Below are 21,643 nucleotides of genomic sequence, written 5' to 3'. Positions count from 1 at the left end.
TTTACTCTGGCCAGTAGTGGTTAGATCCTCGCATCTTCGAATTGAAGTCTTGCGAGCGGTCGAGCCCGTTTGTTCTCAAGTTCCTAATGATATCCATTTCAAGGTGTCGCCTGTCGAGTCTGACTTATTTCATTTTACGTTTTTGGTTTGCATTAAAGATGCTCTTTGTATAAAATACCATATTCCTTTATACTTGTGTTCAGTCTCACAAAATACTATTCCCTTATATTTCGACCAACGGACCTTCCCCCCTACGAAACGACCCTTAAGCATTACCTCAACGCGTCTCAACTTCCAACCTTCAACTTACCCTTACCTCAACTTCAAACGGTCAGACCCCAATATCCCTTCGCTATCCAAGTCTTGGCCTTCTTCTCTGCACTTGAGAACTGTGCCTTGATGAGGTCCATATCCCCATAATTTCCCCGCATTGTGATATCCACGGACCTCGGCAGAAAAACAACCCTACAGGGCCGAGACTTCTTTCCCTTCTTTCCCTTCTTTCCCTCTTCTCATATCAATAAACCAAAATGTTACCATTGAAAGGAATTAAGGTCATAGAGCTAGCTGGTCTAGCTCCAGGTACGCAATGAATCCACGAAGCATTACCATAACTAACAGCAACCCTAGGCCCATTCGCAGGCCTTCTCCTAGCCGATTATGGAGCTTCAGTCCTCCGTATAGACCGACCCAACTCTATAAGCAGTGATCAATTAACTCGCAACAAAACCTCCATAACTCTCGACCTCCGCGACAAAACATCCCTAAGCATCCTACTCCGCCTGCTCACAACTGCCGACATCCTAATCGACCCATTCCGCCCAGGTGTTCTCGAACGTCTCGGTCTTTCCCCAACAGAAGTCCTCCAAAAACACAATCCCCGTCTCATAGTTGCCCGCATGACCGGCTTTCGCCGCGACGGGAAATACAAAGACATGGCCGGCCACGACATAAACTACATCGCCGTCTCAGGCGTGCTGTCCATGCTCGGCCGCGCAAATGAAAAGCCCTATGCCCCAGGTAACATCCTCGGCGACTTCGCCGGCGGCGGCGCAGTCTGTTTCCAGGGAATCCTACTTGCCCTTATCTCCCGCTCCCATACAGGTCGTGGCCAGGTCGTTGAGGCAAATATGGTGGATGGTTCCGCTTATCTTGCTACTTTCCCGCGGCTAGCGAGAACTACACCGGCGTGGACGCAGCCACGTGGTGAGAATCTGCTCGATAGTGGGTGTCCGTATTATGACACGTACGAAACTAAGGATTCCGGGCGGTATTTTGCCGTCGGGGCTTTGGAGCCGCAGTTCTATGCGGCGTTCGTACGGGGATTGGGATTCGAGATTGGGGAACTTCCGAAAAGAGAGGACCCGGAGCAGTGGCCGAAATTGAGGGAGATCTTTACCAGGAGGTTTAAGGAGCAGACGCGGGTGGAGTGGGAGGCTGTTTTTGATGGCACGGATGCTTGTGCGACGCCGGTCTTGGAGCAGGCGGAGCTTGAGGGGGATGGGTATGAGCAGCGGCCTATGGTACATTTGGTGAGTACACCTGCAGCCCCGATTCCGGCGGATCAGGGGGCTGGTCCGGTGGGGGGCTTTTGCCTGGGGAAGGGGGTGTTGATACGCTTAGGGAGTGGATGGGGTGGGAACAAGGCAAGGACTTTGATGTTAGGAAGGATGGGGCTCTGGTGGGGATGAATGGGAAGTCAAAGATTTGAAGCGATATCTGAGATACTGTTATATTCTGTCTATACTAGTTAAGCGTCTATGTTTGACATGATTTTGACCATATGACTGCGCTCTAGTGACGCAGATATCTATGGTGACTTTGAAATATTTCAAGCTCATTTCCGCCCCGGATTGCCACCACATCACAAACATTGAACTTCATAAATGCCAAGGCGGACTTAAGCTAGCATGGATTATCATTACCATTACCACCGAAAGCTGACACCAGCTTATCAGCTTATGCAAACACACCGTAACCAATAACATGTACAAAAGGAAGAAGAAGAGAACTCCACACGAGCGACAAAGCAGCACCGCCATAACCAGCAGCACTCCCATTGCTCTCCGGAGTACCACTCTTCTTCACGGCAATAGGGCTGCTGACTGGTGTGGAACCGGACGAGCTAGAAGAACTGAAAGCCGGCTTGGGCTCGGATGCCGCGTTGTGGTATTCGCGAATGATGTCGCTCGCTAGTTCGGCTACACCGTATGTCGAGGACATCAGGTGCGTAGACAATGAGATGGGGATGACACTAGCATCCGCAACACGCACATTTGCAAGTCCGTATACGCGCAGTTTGGCATCGACCACGCCGCCCTGCTTCTCTGGCAGCATTGCGCACGACGAGGAAGGGTGGAACTCCGTGCCGGCGTTCTTGCGTAGCCATTCTATCCAGTCTTCGTCGCTCTGGACAGTTGTACCCGGGGATGTTTCGTTTGTGAGGCTTTTGCTCATCGGGCTAGTTTCGCCTACTTTGCGGGCCATTTTTATACCTTCCAGGAGGATCTCATAATCTGGAGTGTTGTCAGTATTAGAAAGACTTGATTGGGGGTTGATGAGAGGTGTAGGTACCGGCTGGATTGTTCAGATAGTTTGGGTCGATGACAGGGTAGTCCATTGGGTCTGAGGAGTTGATGTAGATACGGCCATGACTGAATGGATGCTGGAGGGCAGCTGTGATGCCGATATCGCCATTTCCATCACTGTTCATGAACAGGAGCTCGATTTGGCCTGTCGGGCCACTGAAGATTTTCGATGCTGTCGTGTTACAGATGGCTTTGTAGCCGGAGATCACACCGTCGTCGTAAGTCGTGTTTGGTGCATATCGGTCGATCGAAGCGAGGAATTTTGACTCGAATTCGTCAACTTTGGCGCCATAGATAGCGGTAGAATTGACGTAGGCAACGGCGGAATCGATGTATGTGAGGAATTTGGGATTGTTCTGTGGGAATGAGTATATGACATTCTGCGATGGAGGATAGACAAGAACACACCTTATCTTTGCCACCGTCGTAAAAGATGGAACCTGCCGTGTCCACATTTGTGCTCCATTTCACCGTGGCGCTCTGTACAACCAGGTCAGCTACGTCTTCATTTTATGAATGTTGAGATCACTCACAAAATGGTCTTGAAGGTGTTGGCCGACACCAGGAAGTTCAGATACAAGGTCAACACCAGCCGCGGAGAGGACATCCTTAGGACCGACACCGCTGTAGAGTAATACAGCCGGGCTACCGATAGAGCCACTCGCAAGAATGACTTCCTTGTTGACTTTCACCTTCAACTTCGTTGATCCCTTGTCGGTCGTGTATTCAACAGCACTTGCTGTTTTCTTATCTGATGACTTGGAATCTTCGAAAATAAGCCGGGTCACATGCGCATTCGCCAACACATCGTAGTTGTCGCGCTCTGGAAGCGGATCGAGATAACCGGAACGACTGTAGGACCGTGTCCAATTTGAAGGGTTTATGCAGGAGGTCGAGACGTCAGCGCCCCATGTTTCACCGCCGTACATCTTGTCGGAGATATCAATTCCAATGCTCTGTAGTGACTTTAACCAGTCGCCAACTTCGGGGAATGTGCTAGGAATGTGTTAGCTTTATTGGTGAATTCCAGAAGACAGGTTTAGGCGTACTAGTCCGGGTATGTTGTATGGATCGGCCCGTCAGTGCCATGATTTTTCGCATTCCAAACGATTCCAGCTTCGTCAACCACATCGTCAGTGGGAGGTGTGAAAGTCTCGCTTTTCTTCATAGCAGCGTAGAATGAGTCCCACGACCAGTTATCGGCACCATCCATGTCTTTGACCATGTCTTTCCAGGCATTGATCTCATCTTCGCCGGGACGGGTCATATACAACCCATTGATGGCGGAACTGCCTATATCTCTGTGTTAAATTCCCATTTTTTTTTTAAATTAGGATTTGAAGCTTGCACGAACCTCCAAGTACCTTTCCTCGCGGCCAATTAATCTCGCGGTCGTCTGCATTGGGCTGCGCAACAGTGTAAAAGTCCCAATTCAAAGGCGTTGTCCATAAGGAATCAAAGTAAGAATATGCCGGTGTGTCTGTACGGGCGTTAGAAATGTCGCAAATCTCCCAGGATCGAAGAATCGAACACACTAATGCGCTTCCGAAATTCATCTCCATCCCCGCCCGACTCAAGAACTAGTACAGTATGGTTTTTATCCTCCGAAAGACGGGCGCCCAACACAAGACCAGCTTGGCCTCCTCCCACAATCACAAAGTCATAGGAATCGTCGATTTTCGTGCGCGGCGATAATGCACTCGCCAAGTGGGTTGCGACTAGGCTTGCGCCCACGATCTGGATAGTAGATAGACCAGGTCGCATTGTCAGAAAGCGTGACGCAGAGTACCGAGAGAGTTGGAAGGGCAAATCTCAGATATAAAATCCCATCGGAGTCAACAGGCGTAAGCCTGTGGAGCCAAATCTTTGCAAACCTTGCTATGGCTTTGCGGATTCTCATTTTTACGCATTTCTAGCGATGATCCCTGATAAGCACATTCTCGCGACGCAATCGCGTTAGATGAGTGGGTTCAGATTGGCCTTTGACGAATCAGACATTGGTTCTTGCTGCTCCACATGGCCATTTCCAATAAATCAGCTTTGTTTTTTCGTGGAACTGCTCGTTCTACCCGTTCTGGTTCCATGTTTCTCTATTGCTTGGTCCCGAATTATATACAATCAGAGTTTTCTCGAATACCTACCAATGTATAGCACTTGGTTCCATATCGACTCTTCGTTGCCGGCCCAATATCAATACCTATCCCGTCGGCACAGACAACACATCAATCCTGCGATATGCCTCCAATGACCGCATGGTTGCTATCCATCAACCAAGGGCTTGGGGCCAATGGTTGACTGGTATTATCTCCACCATCGAAATTCCCGTCCGAGGTGGGTCTCAGGATTATTCTGGTTGGCTCTTAGTTAGATGATCGCAATTAGAATCCTCCAGACAGTAGCCAGCCATGATGAAGGCATGTTCAAATCTAAGACAAAAGCCCCATAATTGTGCCTGGATCTCCATGGACTTGAAGTGAAACATGGATCTGACGAAACAGGGTCCGATCGATTCTGATCGCCAATTGCTTGTTTTCGATTGTGATCATTGAATTTAATATATATGAATCGAAATTGACCTCATATTCTGTCAGAGTGGAGGTGTTAGGGTTAACCTTGTCAGCTGTTACTTTTTGCAAACCCGTCAATCTAGTCTCCCCCTATGATTAGCCAGCTCGGCAAAATTGTACAGTTTTACAAAGAGCTTGTTTTTTTTTTTAATCCATTTTGAGGAGACTATTGATTTTTATGATGATGAAACTATTGAAAGTCATACATTGGTCACACGAAAATTTCAGTCCTCTTGATATCCTAATCAAGTTAGATCACACAGGTAGAGTACCAGGGGTCGTTGCAAATGCCTCTTCCAAGATTTCCAAGCCACGAAGCAGCTCGTCCTTGGTAATCGTGATTGGTGGAGCTATGCGAAAGGCGCCTCCGAAGCTAGGATGACTACTAAGATTAGCCCACAAGCCTAAATCATAGGCCCGATCCCCAATCGCCTTGCCTAAAGCTAGCGCAGGGGTCTTGGTCTCGCGATCCTCAACAATCTCAACTCCTGCCATAAGTCCGCGCCCGCGGACATCTCCAATACACCCATATTTTTCCTTCAGTGCATTGAGCCGGTCATGAAGTACCTGACCCAGAGCACGAGAGTGTTCAACCAGCCCATCACGCACCACAATCTCAAGCACCTTGTCACCCACAGCAGCAGGTAGTGGGTCATTCACATGAGTTGTGTAGAAACAGAAGTCGCGCTCGACACACACGCGCTCGATCTCGGTGCTCGTAACAACAGCGCTAAGCGGCAGACCATTTCCTAGAGTCTTGCTGAGGGTAAGGATATCAGGAACGACGTTTTCGTGGTTGATAGCCATTAGATCTCCGCACCGACCGACGCCTGTCTGTGCTTCATCGACGATCAACAGCATTCCGCGTTTCTCGCACTCCCGTTTTAGAGCAGCCAAGTATCCCGGTGGTAGGACGTGCATGCCAGCCGATGACTGGATACACTCCACGATGCAAGCCGCAAGCGATCCGCACGACTGCATATCGATCATCCGCCATCCATATTCCATCTCTGCTTCCCAGTCGTAGGATCCATCGGCGCGGCGGAAGACGGAGCGGTATGCATTCGGTGGTGGGAGCATCAGCATCCCTGGCATCAGGGGGCCTTGGCCCTTGCGACCGAAGTGGTATTGTGCGCCTAGTGCTTGCGCTGTCACGCCGTGCCAGCTACCACCTAGTCCGACGATTTCGAACTTCCCGGTGTATACCTTAGCCATTTTTATGGCTGCTTCGTTGCTCTCGCCACCGGTGGAGAGGAAGAAGGCTTTGTCGAGGCCGGTTGGGAGAAGATTACACAGACGTTCGCCTAGGCTGATCACGGGGGGTGACACCATGCCGGAGAAGAGGTGGTCTAGGGATGCTGCGTGGTCGGTGATTGTCTGCACAATTTCTGGGTGTCCGTGGCCGAGCAGGCAGGACATTTGTCCCGATGTGAAATCGAGCACTTTGTGTCCGGAGGCTGTATACACGTAGAGACCTCTGCTGCCACAGATTACGTCTTTGTTGAATTTGGTGCCATAGTTGAGGAGGTACTTCGATGTTTTGACCTGAAGCTCTTCTTGATTGACGTTGCTATACAAGATAGGATTGTCGTCGTTCTTTGGCATGATTGCGACTGATTCTTCTGTGGTGATTCCAGAAGCCATCTTCAAATTTACTGATGAGTAGGATGACTGCGGACTGCTTCTGATCTCTGGGCAGAACTCACGGCCTTCTTAAGTCTCTTATCTGGGTACCTTCCCCTCACTAAGCGCCCACCTTGCAGGGGATCGACTTTCTCTTCTTTGTCTTGTCCGCGGAGCCGCGGGCAACATCATCGCACATCACAGCTAAAGCCGCACCTCCAATAATCGTCACGGCGTTATCCTTTTAGAAGATACAGTCGAGCCAGCTTGCAGTGAACAGGGGTAGAGCAACCAACTGGCTTCTATGACTGGGCACCTACCCTTCATTAATCTGCCATCCTGAGAACAGAATTTGCCCCGTAGTATGAACGTCGCTTATTCACCACCCGTTCTATACAAACCTTACAATCTTTGCTATATCTGATTTCCATTTTTGCTCGAGAGCCATTTCCCATTCATCAAAATGACACATTAATAAATCCTATCTTCCTAGAAAGTGGGACCACAAGGGCAACGCCTCGATCACGCCGTACTCTTTAATTTTGCGACCTCAAGATGGGACCTAGAGGAAAAGTTGGATAAACGATGAATGCAGAGGATATAACCAAGATTTTATTCTAGAGGGATGTGAAGAAAGCAACACCTATTGCTCTGGCTGCTCGTCAGATATGAAGGTTGTTTGCACCGGGGCCCATGACCTAGACTACCACGGTCTGAAGTGACAAGCAGGAAAAGGTAGGAAGCTAGCCTGCTCTTCGGAGACCAAGACCATCGAGCCTGCCTCCTAGTTGGACCAGAGGCGAAGCTGGATTCCAAAACTGCGACCGGACAGACAGACAGCACTGTGCGGGAAGCCCTGACCCACAGGGAATGCTTCTATTCCCATCGGATTGTAAACGCAGGCACTTAGTACGTTGTACCATACTAAATCAGCCGTGATGGCTGAGGCGCCACTACGAACACGATAGCTTTCACTGCCTTCCAGGGCCAACAGACGTCTCCTCCAAGGTCAAGTGGTCAACCAACAACCAATCGGCAACGCAATAAAACTTGTCATCGAAGGCCCCAGGAACCACCTCGCTTGATTTCCAAGGTCCTGTAAAGTACCGGTTTGTCCCGGCTCAAAGAGGAATCGTCTCCAATTTTTGTGTAATTCGCACAACGATGATGCGAGCAGATCTGCAAGCTTTCGGCCGAGAAAGGCACCTTCATGTGCACGTTATCAAATTTACCATTCTCATGGAGGACAGTCAAAAATCGCTCGACTCGACCATAGTGCAGGACAAGTCTTGAGCAATTCTGTTGCCTTTCCCGTACTGACTTCGCGCGCAAGTCGCGAGGAGGTAATGTGCGTTGGACATGAAGTTCAGAGTCAGGCGACGGAACACACAAATTGTTTATGAGGCTTCCCCGCTCTATGACGAGGGCAAAAGGAATTCACTCCGTCTTGAAAAGGCTTTAGTCTGTAGGATAACTTCACGGTAGTGAGTAAACCGACTGGAAACATCAACAGCCCCGGTAAGTTGCATGGATACCTTCTTCATTCCATAATTTGTAATATGTCCCAAGTACTCGGAAACATATCATCAAGAAAAGCCATATCGGGCACGAACGGCTGACGCATCTCAACATTTGGCTCCCCCGATTTCTCAGCCGGTGGTTCTGACCTTAATAGCTTATCAATAACATCGGAATGCTGCGCCAGGCAGATATCACCTAGATCCCACCCAAAGTTCTTCCGGTGCATTCGCAACGATTCCAAAAGGTCACTTGCCATTCGCAGCGAACCACTTTGTGCAAGGCCTGCTGCCTGCTCCGTCTCTAGCGCACACCGAATTAAGAATGTCACCGTTGCGGAAAATGTGAACGCTACAACAGGTAGCCAGTAATCACCCAATTGCGGCTCTCCGAGTTCCTGGACCAGAACCACAATGTCTTCAGCGGTCCTGCGTGCCTCCATGACTCGGTTGGCCATGTGCTCTGCATTGGAGTTCGGTGCTTGCCGCTCGCGATCTAGGTCAATGCGCCGGAGGAGGAGTCTTGTCGCCAAATACGCGAGACGGAGATTTGAAGCACCAGGGATATCCAGGTTTGAACCGCGGATTATGATCTTGCGGATGTCTCCTGTGAGTGAGTCGACCCATTTGTTCAACTCCAATTCTAAGTTCTTGCTTGGTCCTTGGCTCTCAATTCGAATGCTGTACACTTGCTCCAGGCAATGGTCCAGCACGTCGGTTAAGTTCATGAGCTCGATGAAAACTGCGTTTGCTTCGTGATCTCGTTCCCAATCTGATAGATACTCGGGTATTGGTAGTGGTACGTCGTATTGTGACCTTCTGACATGAGGAGGTGTCCCATATGCGAGGCTTGACCTGTTCAAAAGATGAGTACTTAAGATGTCCTGTCTGTTGGAAAGTCTACTCCAGAAAACATACCATCGATCGTGGAGTAAAATAGACCACCATATCTTCATTCTTAAGTGTTTCTCGGCTTGCGGGATATCCCACGGAAGTGGATTTCGATTTAAACCAAGGGAATGGCACAACGCAACAGCCGAGCCAAGTCTTACCCCGTTACCCGTCATAGATGTGGTTGGACGGCCGCCAACATCAAGCAGAATAGCTTTGATCGTGGATATTCCTGCTGAAGCATGCAACTCGGAGTATGAGGCTTCGATGGCGAGATTCCAGACGAAGCGAACGTCTGGGCACCTTTCTCGTGATAGAAGGGGGTCATGTTGCCATTGGGTAAGAACATGGGCGTATATGCACGCCAAAAGTGCGGGAGAGATGCGATGTCTGGCATTTGTGTATTGCACCCGAAAGGAGCTTTCTTCAAGTAACGGGAGGCAAGGATTGATTTTTTTCAGATAACTAGTCGCCACAGTTAGTAGCAGAAGGTTCTGTGCCAATATAATCAAGTATAACTTACATCTCTATCAGATGTGGCCCCCATGGCTCTACAAGCTTTTCAATAGTCTGCAGCTTATGCAATGCCGGACTAGAGTTGACCATGAGCCCCAGTGGCTTTTTCTGCACTTTTGTGAATATGACCGGCGATGAGGATGTACCCGGCTCGACGGGACGAATTTCACGAATTCCCTGGCCACCAGAAATGTTGGACAGATAGTCAGCCAGGACGTGGTTATCGCCGGTTACAGCTGGACCGAGGATATGGGGATTATCATCTTCGGCCTCGAGAGACAGCGGTGTATCCTGGTCGCCCTGGACCTGGGTCACGACCGAGAACTGCGGCGAAGCGGCGACTAGAGGTGGCCCGCTCAATGGCTGGATAGCTGCGGTTGGAGTTCGTAAACTCGGGTGTGGTAGTAGTGGGCCTGCCTCGGTGGAATATCGCTTCTGCGGAGTTGACTTTGTTTTCCCGTTTGGGAATGTACACTCTGTGCCATGCGCCCGACACATCAGACATGCCGCTGTGTGGGGCTCCAATTTGCATCGCGATTTTCTCCGCCGGCATGGTACGCATGCTGGCTTCGTATGAGATCGGTACGGTCGCTCGTCTCCACTTTCCATGTTGTTTGTCAATGCTTATGGGATGGAGGGAAATCCCGCGGCAGGTTCTCCTCGGCGAAATCTGGCAGACGTCTAACAAAGTCGAGTAAGATCTGTGCCCAGGTGAGCGTGATGAGCTTTCTGTAAGGCAAGCTGTTTCTAGCTAGGTAGGTTCCTTGTTTGATGTGATCCGTCACCCTGCGATTCGCCTTGGATGGTCTGATCAGTCGTTACTAGGGAAATTCCGCGGGGAAGAGTGTGGGTCCAGATGTAGCATGGGAACAAATTTATGAGCCGCCATTGGTCGGTTTCGTACCTGCGACATGGGAGCGTGGGACTGTCCACGTGACTTCCTAAAAGCGTAAGACCAATTGAACACAGCAAAAGGCATCTCATCCTATCGCCATAATGAAGGACCTGTAAAGAAAAAAAAATAGGTAGCTTCTCTTTGATTGAGCGTGTCATCCTTAGTGCAGGGGCCATGCTAATCTTCTCTGTATATTTTCAAATTGACCATATGCCCCGAAGGGCAATATAGCATTCCTCGACTTTGTTATAACCTCAGATTCGATGAGGACTGTATAGTTACCATTATAGAGGTGGTTGGTAGATTAACTGCAGACCCGCTTTTTCGCGCAACGTGGGCCTCGTACTCACGACGTGATTGGTTGGTTGCTCACGTGACTGCCTAATCCAGTAGGGCCAATCATATCTTGTAATCAGACCCGCTTTTGTATACCCTCGATATAGGACCTGTAAAGAAAAAAAAAATAGGTAGCTTCTCTTTGATTGAGCGTGTCATCCTTAGTGCAGGGGCCATGCTAATCTTCTCTGTATATTTTCAGTTGACCATATGCCCCGAAGGGCGAAATAAGTATTCGTGGACTTCATTATAACCTCACTTTCTGGCAGAAACTGACCGCCTACTATATTTGTCGTATTTGCCATCCACATCCATTGATGGAAGGTGGAAGAAAAAAGCAACAAGGATACAAACACCCCATGATCTGTGTGAGAGCGATTTAGATAGCTGAAATACTCAGGTAGCGGAAGAACTTACACTTGCCTCATATTACATTGACATCTTACGGCTAGGCACTTGCGCTATTGTGAATTGATACTATGTCTACATCATTAGATTTATCTACCTAAGTGAGCATTATGAACTTATATGGATTTTCACAGCTTATTCTAATCTCGCCTTCCATGGGAAGTTGTTCCCTCATCATATCAGTCATGTTTACTGTCCACAACATCCATTGTATTCTTACTTCGATATCTGTAAGGCCAGACATTTACAAAGCATCCTCCATGGTGATCTTGCTTACTAGAGTGGTCAGGGATTCCTGGATTGTTCGAGAGCACCTACTATGTATCTTGAAGTGCCTTGATCAAGAAGCTTACAATGAGTCAACGCCACTTATGGGTCAGTTTGATCCACTATTCCACCCTTGTGTCTCTAGAAAAATATTAAAAAGGTCAATAAAAAAATTAGATGTCTTGGTCATATCTTGGTTCAATATGTGGGTTCTAGTGAAAGAAGTGCAGCCAAGAGGGTTAGGTTTAGATTTGTGTTGGACATTCCGTCTATTCTCAATTGTTTTCTTACAGCAGGAACAACTGCCCGGGCCTGAAGCTTGCTTACTTGACAGCAGGATTTCAATGCCCTATCCTTTCAGCTGTGTATTGAAAAACAGAGACTCTCTATCACTTCCTTTTCTTCCTCAGTGGCTGCAACAGCTGCTTTTTCACTTGTCATTTTACGGTACTCAAACACGAAGCTCAGTTTTCTTTCCATGAGCGATGAATCCTTCGATAAACCGCCTACTGCAGATTCGTCACAATTTACACACCTCGACTAATCGCTGGTCCCAAAACTTAACATTAGGTCTCGTCCCTATCAAATGCACTTGATGTAGAGATACAGGGCTGTATACGTAAATCAAGTGTTTGTTTTCACACACTTCATTATCACCCAGGCTACTCAAAGTGTGAAGAATATATTCACTCCTTATAAATTCACCACTGATCATGTGACCCTGGTCTGTGTATCCATCCTTAGACTGCAGCAAACCACAGATTTATTAAGTATTGCGTGCGTATTCTCGCATATTTGCCAACTGTTCTGACAAAGCACCATATGCTAGAGATCATATAAAAACATGTAGATGATTGGACTCGAACAACACGACTAATGTATAGCGTGTTGCGCAATCGAAGCCAGGTATGAGCTCAACGGGATATAAAGCACGAAATAATTCTACTCCCAATTCATCCAGATTCCAATCTTTTTACCTATTTGCAGGAACTGTTACAGCTGAACTTACAGATATGGCTAACCTCGAAGCCCGCAAGCATATTTCCCCCGACTCGGGATTCCCCATTACAATCCATCCCCATTTCAATGAGAAAATCAAGAGCCATGTGCCCCCAGATCCACTCCGCGAGCCATTTACCCCGCCTAAAGATCGAGCATTTTTTGCAGATCCGGAGAAGAAGGCGTTGTTCTCCGTGGCCAAGCAGGTCGACTTGACTGAGTCCATTGGAACTGTTCTGGAGAATGTGCAATTGTCGCAGCTAAATGAGACTCAGTTGGATGAGCTTGCACTCCTCGTTTCTGAGCGAGGAGTTGTCTTTTTCGGGATCAGGATCTTACTACCGAAAAACAGGTTGAACTGTTTCAACATTATGGTAAGGCTATACGGGTCTTCTAGATGACGACATGTTAATCTGGTCCTGTAGGCATCTTGGATAAACATCCTGCTCAAAAGGTAAGATACAGCACCAGTGGTTCCGAATTTTAGGAATATTCAAGCAAGCTAACAGTTCGCAGGATCAGAAGGTACAGTATACCCTGACGAATTCAATCAACGAAATCTCTGAGGAACACTTTGAGTAAACCAATATCAATTTCACAATTACCCCATGATATTTCTTTCTTGCCATTTTTGCTAACTTGCTGTAAAGTTCGTGAGCATTAAAGGCAGTCGCGAGGATCACCGTGAAATCCTAAGCCACACACCCTGGGTATGATAAATTCGAGTTTATTGACAGCAAAAGGCTAACAGCATACTCTACTCCTATAGCCCAGTGGAGATTTCCATGCCGATACATCATTCGAGATCAATCGTATGTGCCAAGCCACACTCTCTGAGCTCAATCCCTAACACCTCATAGCACCTACCTACTCCCTCCTGAGAATGGAAGAGCATCCTGAAGTTGGTGGTGATACAGCTTGGGTATGTTACAGACGCAAGCCTCACTCCAAATCACCCTCTAATATTGTAGGTATCGCAATATGGCATATACGACGCCCTAAGCAACGCGTACAAAAGGTTCCTCGACGGCCTTCATGCCGTGCATACTTCAAGACTACAGTGTTTGTCTCCTTTTTCCTTACTCTAATGCAATTTCCTAATACGTTGGATCCACAGATGACACTATCATCGATCTATGGGGTGCAGCACCCAATCGCCCTCCAATCGATACACACCACCCAGCCGTGCGCACGCACCCAGTTACTAAATTGAAGGCATTGAACGTCAATCCTGGATTTGTGACTGGATTTGCTGAGCTCAAGAAGGTGGAATCAGGTACGTCAAGTTCTCAAGGTAACGGTTTGTGGCTTAGCGTTGACGTCTGTTTAGACAAAGTTCTCGATTTCTTGGCATATCATATCCACTCGGCTGATGATCACTATGTTCGTTGGAAATGGGCTGTCGGGAGCGTTGCTATGTGGGATAATCGGTGATTACACACTACCCTCTTTGGCTATTTTGGAGTCTCGAGCTGACGAACCCTCAGTTGTACTCTTCACCGGGTTATTCCTGGTACATACAAGGGAGCCAGACGGGGCATTCGGACTACTGTTTTCGGTGAAATCCGTGAGTGATCATATTACTACCTCTCAGCTCTCAATGATACATATTTTGCTGATATTATCTCAAAGCCTATTTCGATCCCACTAGTGAGAGCCGTGCGGAGCGGAAGTTACGCGAGGAAAGCCAGGATGATGAGGGTGTTCTGGTTGCTTGAAAGAGGAGTAACGAGCGTTGTATCAATCACGGTCTATATTCGTCTCATTGATTCATGAATTAAATGTTGCTCAAATGATGAGTAACTTTTGTGCAGAGTTCAAACCCCGATTGTAAATAGATTCTATAACTTTTGTTGCAAGTCGAGGAGTCATAATTCCGGCTTATTTCGAAGCCACTGCCTCGGTGACAACAAACGTCTCCTTGTCAGAGAGACTAACGTTGTTCTGCTCCTCATCTTGGGCTTGGGGTAACTCAGCGGTCTCTTTGCTGTGTTCGATGGGAACATGGCTCCTGACAACGAGCCAAGTAGGCCACACCGAAAGAACTGGAGAGAAAAGTTAGGACTACTATTTTTTCAATAACTTGTTAATTATGACTTACCAAGAAGGATAGTGTTAACAGCAAGTGGTACTCTGCCGCCATGCCATTTCTTCGAGTTGAGACCGTAAGAGACAGCCTGTGAAAAGCTTTCTTGGCCACGGAGGATACCAGACAATCGGGCTGATTGTATCAGTAATTTGTAGATAGGACAGTCGATTTGGATTGCACTTACAGAGTTCGGAGATGTTGTCGGTCATGGTGGAGAGAAGATAGTAGAGGAAGTTTTGCAGTGATTGCTGAGCGAATTCTGATAGAACAAACGTTAACACTTTGTCAGGATATCGGCTGATTCAGAAGACTCACCCCAGAGCAGGATAACGAAGAATCCCTCAACGAAGCCTTTGTCGGCCCAATCAAACGTTGGTGGGTTCTTGGTGTACTTTTCTTGGATAACCCAGCAGTAGACCCAAGTGACAATGTGGACAACAATCACGTAGAAAAAGCTATGGATTTTGTGAGTATTGGCTCTTGGTTTGATTGTGAATAGGGGAATCATGTACCTGTACTTGATTCTGTTTCTGATCGAAAGGCCACGGTAGTCCAGGAACCTACTAATGAGCGTCGAGGCAAGAAGCGTGGCGAAGTAGGCTTTGGATCATGTCAGTACCGATGTAAACTGTGTCCAAATAATCTGAACGGGTAAACGTACTGACGAATCCAATCAGAGCGCGGGCGCGCACGCCGAAGTAATAAGTTTTGAAGTCTAGATCACCTAGTCAGCAATTGCAAGCAGCGGAAAGGGAGCAGGCAATGCATACTTCCGGTGTACATATTGAAGTACGCGGCCCAGAAAACAGGCAGTAGCAAGAGAATCTATGAAGTTTAGTCAGATGTACCAGCTGGGCACGTTGGATAAACATGTCAAACATACCTCTCTGCGCTGGCAGACCTTCCAGAGCTCTTTCATTTCACCACGCCACGAGTCCTGCAGGATGATCCTGACCTTACTTCCGTCTGTGCGTTGAACCTTGTCGGGTGATGTGAGGAAGAAGGCAATAGGGACGGCAGTACACTGGAGCGCAACGAAGATGAGATACGTCTCTGTCGTGTGTTAACAACCATTCTAACTGTTTAAAAAAGCATCAATTAACTCACCAGATCCAACCTTCCCCTTCGCGTGGGCATCGGCAGCACTTTTCGTTCATCAGTACATTCTGTGGAGGATGTAGAGTTGAGATAAGACATACTGGTTGAGGCCAAGGACAATAGCACCTCCCACTAACGGGCCACCTGTACGGAACCAAAGCCAGATGCTTTTCAAGTCAGTCATTTGGTCACTGTCAGACATTTCAGAATATCTCACTTCATATATCGGCCTCGCTTAGTAGGCTCGGGATAACCCAGGGCCACCGCACCTTCAGAGGCCCAGAAGAGACCAGCGCTGTGAACATTAGTCGAAGGCCTTGTTTCATTAGACATGTGTGAGAGACTCACGATAAACCACAGAAAACTGATCCCACCAGCACAAACCATACATTTCCCTAAATGTAGATTAGTCTCTATCCCTGAGCTGTGGAGATAGTTCCAAGGTCGACAAAACTTACAAAACGGTTGTTCGTATATAAGGCAGCGCTGTATATTGGAGTCAGTTTCAGTTCGACACAATTTCCTAATCCGTTCGCAATACGCACGAATACAACGGATATCCCACAGCGCCAAGCATCAGAGTCCATCTCAGGCCAATCCGGTTAGCGATAGGGCCACCAAACAAACACAAAATGCCCACTAGCAAACAAGTTAGCGCGGACCAATTCCCAATTCCGAAGCGATTGATGCGATTTCCCACGTACTGAGACCGAAAACAAGTGCATTAGCCGCATTAATCAAGAACGGCTCCTGTGCGCCACCAGCACCCAGCGCATTCATGGCATTCCACAAGCCCGGGGCTGTGAAGCCAACAGCTCCAATGACACAGGCATTGAAAAGTGTTCCGCGATACCACACTCGCTTCTCAGGTTGGTTATCGGACGATGCCGAAATGGAAGCTTGTTCTGCCATAGCGTGTAGCTTAATAGTAAGCTTCAATCAAGCCGTACTGCAACTCTTCAATACTCTGCTATACGCTAAACGGGGGATGCGCCATATATATACATTTTTTTGTGAAGAAATCAGGTATTGATTTTTAAGGGTCTAGTGCTTGCTTTAGTCTAATTAGACAAGATTGCGTGCTTTTTGAGCTGTTGCTCTAATGCCCTTTTGGAACAAGCGTTGACAGTCCAGTCGAGATTGGTGGAATTTGGCCAATCAAGGTGAAGGACGGGATTGTTTGTGGGGAAGATAAAGTGGAGAGCCTCTTTTGACTCAAATGTCGCTTCAATTGCCGCGATATCGGATTGAGAAGGCGGGTAGAATTTAGGGATCTGGAAGTCTTGGCCTTGATAACGAAAAAGAGACTAAGGTAGACAGAAGTCGCCACAAATAGAAATAGAAAATTTTTTAGCATTACATGAGTCGTTACGTTTTAACATTCACGGATTTACTTTCCAGACACTTCCTTGACCGCAGCGATGATATCACTCGGTCCAAGGCCTTGGGCATTGACTTGCTCATACAGACCACCGCAGCCCTCCTTGATAGCACCCATGGACTTGAACTTGGGCGTGAACTTGCGCTCAAGGAGGTGGGTACCCAGGCGAGAGCCAAGACCAGTCTTCTGCGCAATTGACTCAACAACCAGGACGAATGGCGAGGATCCATACACCTTGATGGTCTCCTCGTCGACGATGTTGAGTGTGGGCTTGTTAATCAAACCAACATCGAGACCCTCCGCGCGCAGGTTCTCAACCGCATCAAGTGAGCGGTAGAGCATATCACCATACGAGACGATGTAACCAGCAGAGCCCTTGCGGATGATTTCTTCCTTGCCAGGAACGAACTTGTAGCCCTCACCGAAAAGCTTCTGGTCGGTGCCCTCCTTCAGGATGTAGGGGACCTTGGAACGAGTGGAGAAGATAAAGCGCATGCCCTTCTTCCAGAATACCTCACTGACTACGGCCTTCATCTGCTCGCCATCGGCGGGGAAGTAGAGCGTGGTACTCTCGGCATCCATCAGACCATTGTCGGCGAAGAAATGGTTCAGACCGAAATGGCAGGTATTGTCGGCCATCTCGTCGACACCGCTGTGAGAGAAGTGCGACAGGACGGTGCAGTCGTTCAGACGGGCCATGGTGATCTCAGAAATACACATCTCCAGGAAGGCGGAGAAGGTAGAGAAAACACCTTGGCGCTCTCCATTGCTGCCAAATCCGAAGCCAGCGGCAGCAGAGAAATTGCCTCGCTCCATAACACCAGATGGGACGAAGGCTTCGGGGTGCTTGGCGCCAATGGCCTTCAGGCCGGTGGAACCTGCCAAGTCAGAGTCGATGACCATGACGCGACGCTTAGCTTCCTCCTTGCTCAATTTGTCAAGAACACTATTCACGGCCTCGCCAAAGATGTTGCGGTTTGAACCCTTGTCCTTGGTGGAGCCCTTGTACGTGTGGGGATTCGTGCCAGGCTTGATGTCGTCATAGAATGCAAGCTGTTCCTTACTGTATCCGCGCTTAGTGAGGTATTGGCGAGCGATTTCAACGGGAATGACATCGTGCGCGTGGCATTCTCCCTCAATCTCCTCAATGCCAGAGGCCATCTTGCGGTTGATAACAACAGCGGCGGGACCGTTATGGTTTATGACTTCGCACATAGCGCCGTATAAGGAGTCGAGATTCTCGCCCTGGGCTCGGATAACCTTTAGGCCATGCCCCTCAAGAGTGCGGGCAACCTCATAGCCCTTGAGGTATTCCGAGGGGTGTCCGGCAATTGTGACATCGTTGTTATCGATGAAGAGCTTCACGTTCAGATTCCTGGCGACAGCAAGTCGCGCGGCCTCGGCGTCGTTTCCTTCTTGCTGGGATCCATCAGATCCCAAAAGAATCACGTTCTTGTCCTGGTTGGCCATTGCAATGCCATTGACCATACCCCACATATGACCCAGGCGACCGGAGCTGAACTTGATGCCGGGGGTGAAGCCGAGCTCGGGGTGGCCAGGAAGGTGGGAATCGGCGGCACGATAGTTCAGTAGGTGATCGGGCTCAATCTTGCCGTCCAATGCGGCTAGAAGATATTGTGTGGCGACACGGTGACCGGCCTCGTCGTACAGAGCATCAACCCATTTGCTGGGGTTGGCGTTGATGAAAGCAAGCAAAATGCAGACTTCGGGGGCTGTATCGAAGGGACCTCCAGTGTGGCCCGCAACACCGCGGGCGGCGCCTGTTGCTGTGAAGGCAATAATAGCATCTTTGAAAATATTAATGTTGTGTTGCAAATCGCTCTTCTGTTGAGCTGATAGCTGTGCGGTCTTCGGGTCAAGCTTGAGCTGCTTGAACTGCGTGAGATCGACGGGGAATTTGTAACCGCTCATCGTGAGAATAGTTTTTCTTTTTTTTTGCACGAGTGGTTTGAAAGAGCAAGTAGAGTCCACCGATGTAGGGGTTATAAAGTCGAGTAACACCTGTTCCCAATATGTTGACGTCATAGCATCTGAAGCTGACCTGTTTTCGAACTCCTTTACCTTCCTTGACATTCCCATTCAATGATCGCTAGTGATCTCATCAAGATTCAATTTCTTTTTCATGCAAGTTGTCTGGATTTTTTCAACGTCCGGCCCGACCCATCGGCATGCAGCTTTTCGCAGCCCTTGCGGGGGGAGAGGTAGTCTTCCCTAGCATCCCACCAAGCTTCTTAACTGAATAAACGGAGTTCCACTATAAATGGCACCTGGAGAATTGGATTCACTAAACGCAGTCTTATAAACATGTCCATTTTTCCCTTGGGGCATCGCACCCTCCCGCTCTTTTGTTAGATATTGAGCAGCAAGGGGTATCTTTCTCCCCAGTCTATGTGCTACTTGCTTTTGAGCTGATCTAAACTGCGCAGGCTGACTAGATGTGACTTTAACTCTCCCATTCCGGTGAATCACTGCCTCTACAACACCGTTTCCGGGAAACTCCACCCCGGGCCACTAGACGGTCTAGTCAAATCCTTAAATTGCCTGCCACCATCAGGCCAAGAATGCGGGGAAGAGTAAAGAGTATCGTCAACCCTCATTATTCTCAATTAGGCGATTTCTCCGAGACAGCAGACACAAGACAATCAAGCTATCGGGATCCGTCCGGCGATCCTTCAGGAAAATGTGGCGTGCATTAGTCGGTGATACTGTAGTATTCTTCGTCAGCTTATGGCTGAGATCAGGGGCCCGAGGCGTCTCGGTCCCCTTTCCCCTCTATGCATTGACAATGTTGTTTTTGGTGGAATGCATAAAAGACAGTGCATGCCCGGACTGATTATCTTCACCGTCTAAGCCTCCAAAATCATATCTTAGAAAGAGACAACATGCTTCTTCCCTCTCTTCTTCCTGTGCTCCTGCTTTCAGTGTTAGCAGAAGCCTCACCAGGAAAGCGAGCACCCACTGCATCAGCCTACTGTTCGAACTCAAATGGCAAGTACAAGCTCTCTTCAATTGCAGCACCAGTCCAGGGCAGCGGCAGTCCAGGCTCTGAATCGACTTGGAAGCTGAGCATTGATGATACATCCAGCGGGCACAAACAAACAATCGTGGGCTTTGGAGCCGCTGTCACCGATGCCACAGTCACATCATTCAATACGCTGTCAGGTTCTAACCTGCAAAAACTGCTTAATGAGCTGATGACCGGCGCTGGGGCTGGATTTGCTTTGATGCGCCATACGATCGGCGCTTCCGACCTGTCTGGTGACCCTTCATATACCTATGACGATAACGGGAATAATGCAGACCCATCCCTATCTGGTTTTAACTTGGGCGACCGTGGAAATGCCATGGCTACGATGCTGGCTAAGATGAAGTCCCTTCAGTCTAGTTTGAAGATTCTTGGTTCACCTTGGAGTGCCCCCGGATGGATGAAGCTGAACCATGTGATTGATGGTGCTACGAAAGATAATAATCTCAATGATGGCTACCTGACTAGTGGAGGCACTGGGAGTACTGGGTATGCCAGTGCCTTTGCCCAGTATTTTGTCAAGTACATTCAGGCCTACCAGAAACTCGGGGCCCACATTGATGCGATTACGATTCAAAACGAGCCTTTGAACAGCCAAGCTGGATATCCTACAATGTATGTGTTTGACTATGAGTCTACGCAGTTGATCCAGAACTATATCGGACCGGCTCTCGCTCAAGCCGGTCTGAACACCGATATCTGGGCATATGATCACAACACTGGTATGCACCCGAAAGCCCCGGATCTTTGAGGAGATATTCCATTTGTTAACAGATAGATATCAGACGTGCCATCTTACCCTCAAAACGTCATCAACGGGGCTGGCCAATATGTTCATGCAGTCGCATGGCACTGTTATGCCAGCAATGTAGACTGGACAGTCCTCACCAAATTCCACGAGACAAATCCTAACATCAAGCAATACATGACAGAATGCTGGACTCCCGCGTCGGCATCATGGAACCAAGCGGCCGATTTCACCATGGGACCTTTGCAAAATTGGGCATCGGGCGTAACGGCCTGGACGCTTGGCACAAACGATCAAGATGGCCCTCATCTATCAAGTGGCGGCTGTGCAAACTGTCGAGGTCTAGTGACGATTTCCAACGGCGGATACACTTTCAACCCGGCATACTATATGATGGCGCAATTCAGCAAATTCATGCCGCCCGGTGCGATTGTGCTTAGTGGTACTGGAAGTTACACATATTCCAATGGGGGAGGTGTGCAATCTGTTGCTTCATTGAATCCAGATGGAACTCGTTCGGTTGTCATTGAGAACACGTTCAATAATGATATCTATATCACTTTGTCTACTAATAGTGGCCAACAGTGGAGCGGCAGCATTCCAAGTCAGTCTGTGACAACTTGGGTGCTTCCTGCGGCATGAGTGAGGTAAATTATGTTGACTGAAAGTTGGAG

General features: G+C 48.5%; 9 protein-coding genes across 9 annotated transcripts; 4 read left to right on the top strand and 5 right to left on the bottom strand.

Annotated features, from left to right (window-relative positions):
* Positions 1-530: 530 nt before the first annotated feature.
* On the top strand, positions 531-1,711 carry N7500_006758 (CaiB/BaiF CoA transferase family protein; the record flags this gene model as incomplete). Its single annotated transcript, XM_056677902.1, has 3 exons — positions 531-582; positions 631-1,504; positions 1,549-1,711. The coding sequence occupies 3 exons, from the start codon at positions 531-533 to the stop codon at positions 1,709-1,711; spliced, it is 1,089 nt and encodes a 362-aa protein (XP_056532902.1).
* A 248-nt stretch (positions 1,712-1,959) lies between these two features.
* Positions 1,960-4,352, bottom strand: N7500_006757 (GMC family oxidoreductase; the record flags this gene model as incomplete). Its single annotated transcript, XM_056677901.1, has 7 exons — positions 1,960-2,516; positions 2,575-2,944; positions 2,997-3,068; positions 3,122-3,584; positions 3,638-3,881; positions 3,943-4,068; positions 4,124-4,352. 7 exons carry the CDS (start codon positions 4,350-4,352, stop codon positions 1,960-1,962), a joined length of 2,061 nt encoding a protein of 686 aa, XP_056532901.1.
* Positions 4,353-5,410: 1,058 nt separating this feature from the next.
* N7500_006756 (aspartate aminotransferase family protein) lies at positions 5,411-6,799 on the bottom strand (the record flags this gene model as incomplete). The annotated part of the gene is made up of 1 exon (XM_056677900.1): positions 5,411-6,799. The coding sequence occupies one exon, from the start codon at positions 6,797-6,799 to the stop codon at positions 5,411-5,413; it is 1,389 nt and encodes a 462-aa protein (XP_056532900.1).
* A 1,519-nt stretch (positions 6,800-8,318) lies between these two features.
* On the bottom strand, positions 8,319-10,311 carry N7500_006755 (uncharacterized protein; the record flags this gene model as incomplete). The annotated part of the gene is made up of 3 exons (XM_056677899.1): positions 8,319-9,150; positions 9,214-9,651; positions 9,710-10,311. The coding sequence occupies 3 exons, from the start codon at positions 10,309-10,311 to the stop codon at positions 8,319-8,321; spliced, it is 1,872 nt and encodes a 623-aa protein (XP_056532899.1).
* Positions 10,312-10,613: 302 nt separating this feature from the next.
* N7500_006754 (uncharacterized protein) lies at positions 10,614-11,186 on the top strand (the record flags this gene model as incomplete). The annotated part of the gene is made up of 2 exons (XM_056677898.1): positions 10,614-10,635; positions 11,014-11,186. The coding sequence occupies 2 exons, from the start codon at positions 10,614-10,616 to the stop codon at positions 11,184-11,186; spliced, it is 195 nt and encodes a 64-aa protein (XP_056532898.1).
* Positions 11,187-12,621: 1,435 nt separating this feature from the next.
* Positions 12,622-14,325, top strand: N7500_006753 (TauD/TfdA dioxygenase family protein; the record flags this gene model as incomplete). Its single annotated transcript, XM_056677897.1, has 12 exons — positions 12,622-12,903; positions 12,960-12,981; positions 13,033-13,061; positions 13,124-13,132; positions 13,258-13,317; positions 13,377-13,419; positions 13,468-13,529; positions 13,579-13,669; positions 13,725-13,883; positions 13,938-14,037; positions 14,095-14,174; positions 14,240-14,325. 12 exons carry the CDS (start codon positions 12,622-12,624, stop codon positions 14,323-14,325), a joined length of 1,023 nt encoding a protein of 340 aa, XP_056532897.1.
* Positions 14,326-14,488: 163 nt separating this feature from the next.
* On the bottom strand, positions 14,489-16,706 carry N7500_006752 (Major facilitator superfamily domain general substrate transporter; the record flags this gene model as incomplete). The annotated part of the gene is made up of 15 exons (XM_056677896.1): positions 14,489-14,652; positions 14,709-14,828; positions 14,881-14,955; positions 15,012-15,151; positions 15,209-15,296; positions 15,358-15,411; positions 15,467-15,521; positions 15,580-15,749; positions 15,804-15,841; positions 15,896-15,961; positions 16,012-16,089; positions 16,143-16,189; positions 16,253-16,280; positions 16,340-16,433; positions 16,499-16,706. The coding sequence occupies 15 exons, from the start codon at positions 16,704-16,706 to the stop codon at positions 14,489-14,491; spliced, it is 1,425 nt and encodes a 474-aa protein (XP_056532896.1).
* A 478-nt stretch (positions 16,707-17,184) lies between these two features.
* N7500_006751 (Transketolase C-terminal/Pyruvate-ferredoxin oxidoreductase domain II) lies at positions 17,185-19,107 on the bottom strand (the record flags this gene model as incomplete). The annotated part of the gene is made up of 1 exon (XM_056677895.1): positions 17,185-19,107. One exon carries the CDS (start codon positions 19,105-19,107, stop codon positions 17,185-17,187), a length of 1,923 nt encoding a protein of 640 aa, XP_056532895.1.
* A 971-nt stretch (positions 19,108-20,078) lies between these two features.
* On the top strand, positions 20,079-21,611 carry N7500_006750 (glycoside hydrolase family 30 protein; the record flags this gene model as incomplete). The annotated part of the gene is made up of 2 exons (XM_056677894.1): positions 20,079-20,943; positions 21,007-21,611. The coding sequence occupies 2 exons, from the start codon at positions 20,079-20,081 to the stop codon at positions 21,609-21,611; spliced, it is 1,470 nt and encodes a 489-aa protein (XP_056532894.1).
* Between the last annotated feature and the right edge of the window lie 32 nt (positions 21,612-21,643).

The sequence above is a fragment of the Penicillium coprophilum genome (assembly GCF_028826855.1).
Source record: "Penicillium coprophilum strain IBT 35676 chromosome Unknown utg000004l_segment0_segment0, whole genome shotgun sequence".
NCBI lineage: Eukaryota > Fungi > Ascomycota > Eurotiomycetes > Eurotiales > Aspergillaceae > Penicillium > Penicillium coprophilum.
Note: the sequence above shows the minus strand (reverse complement) of the source record. Positions and strands in the feature narration are given on the sequence as shown.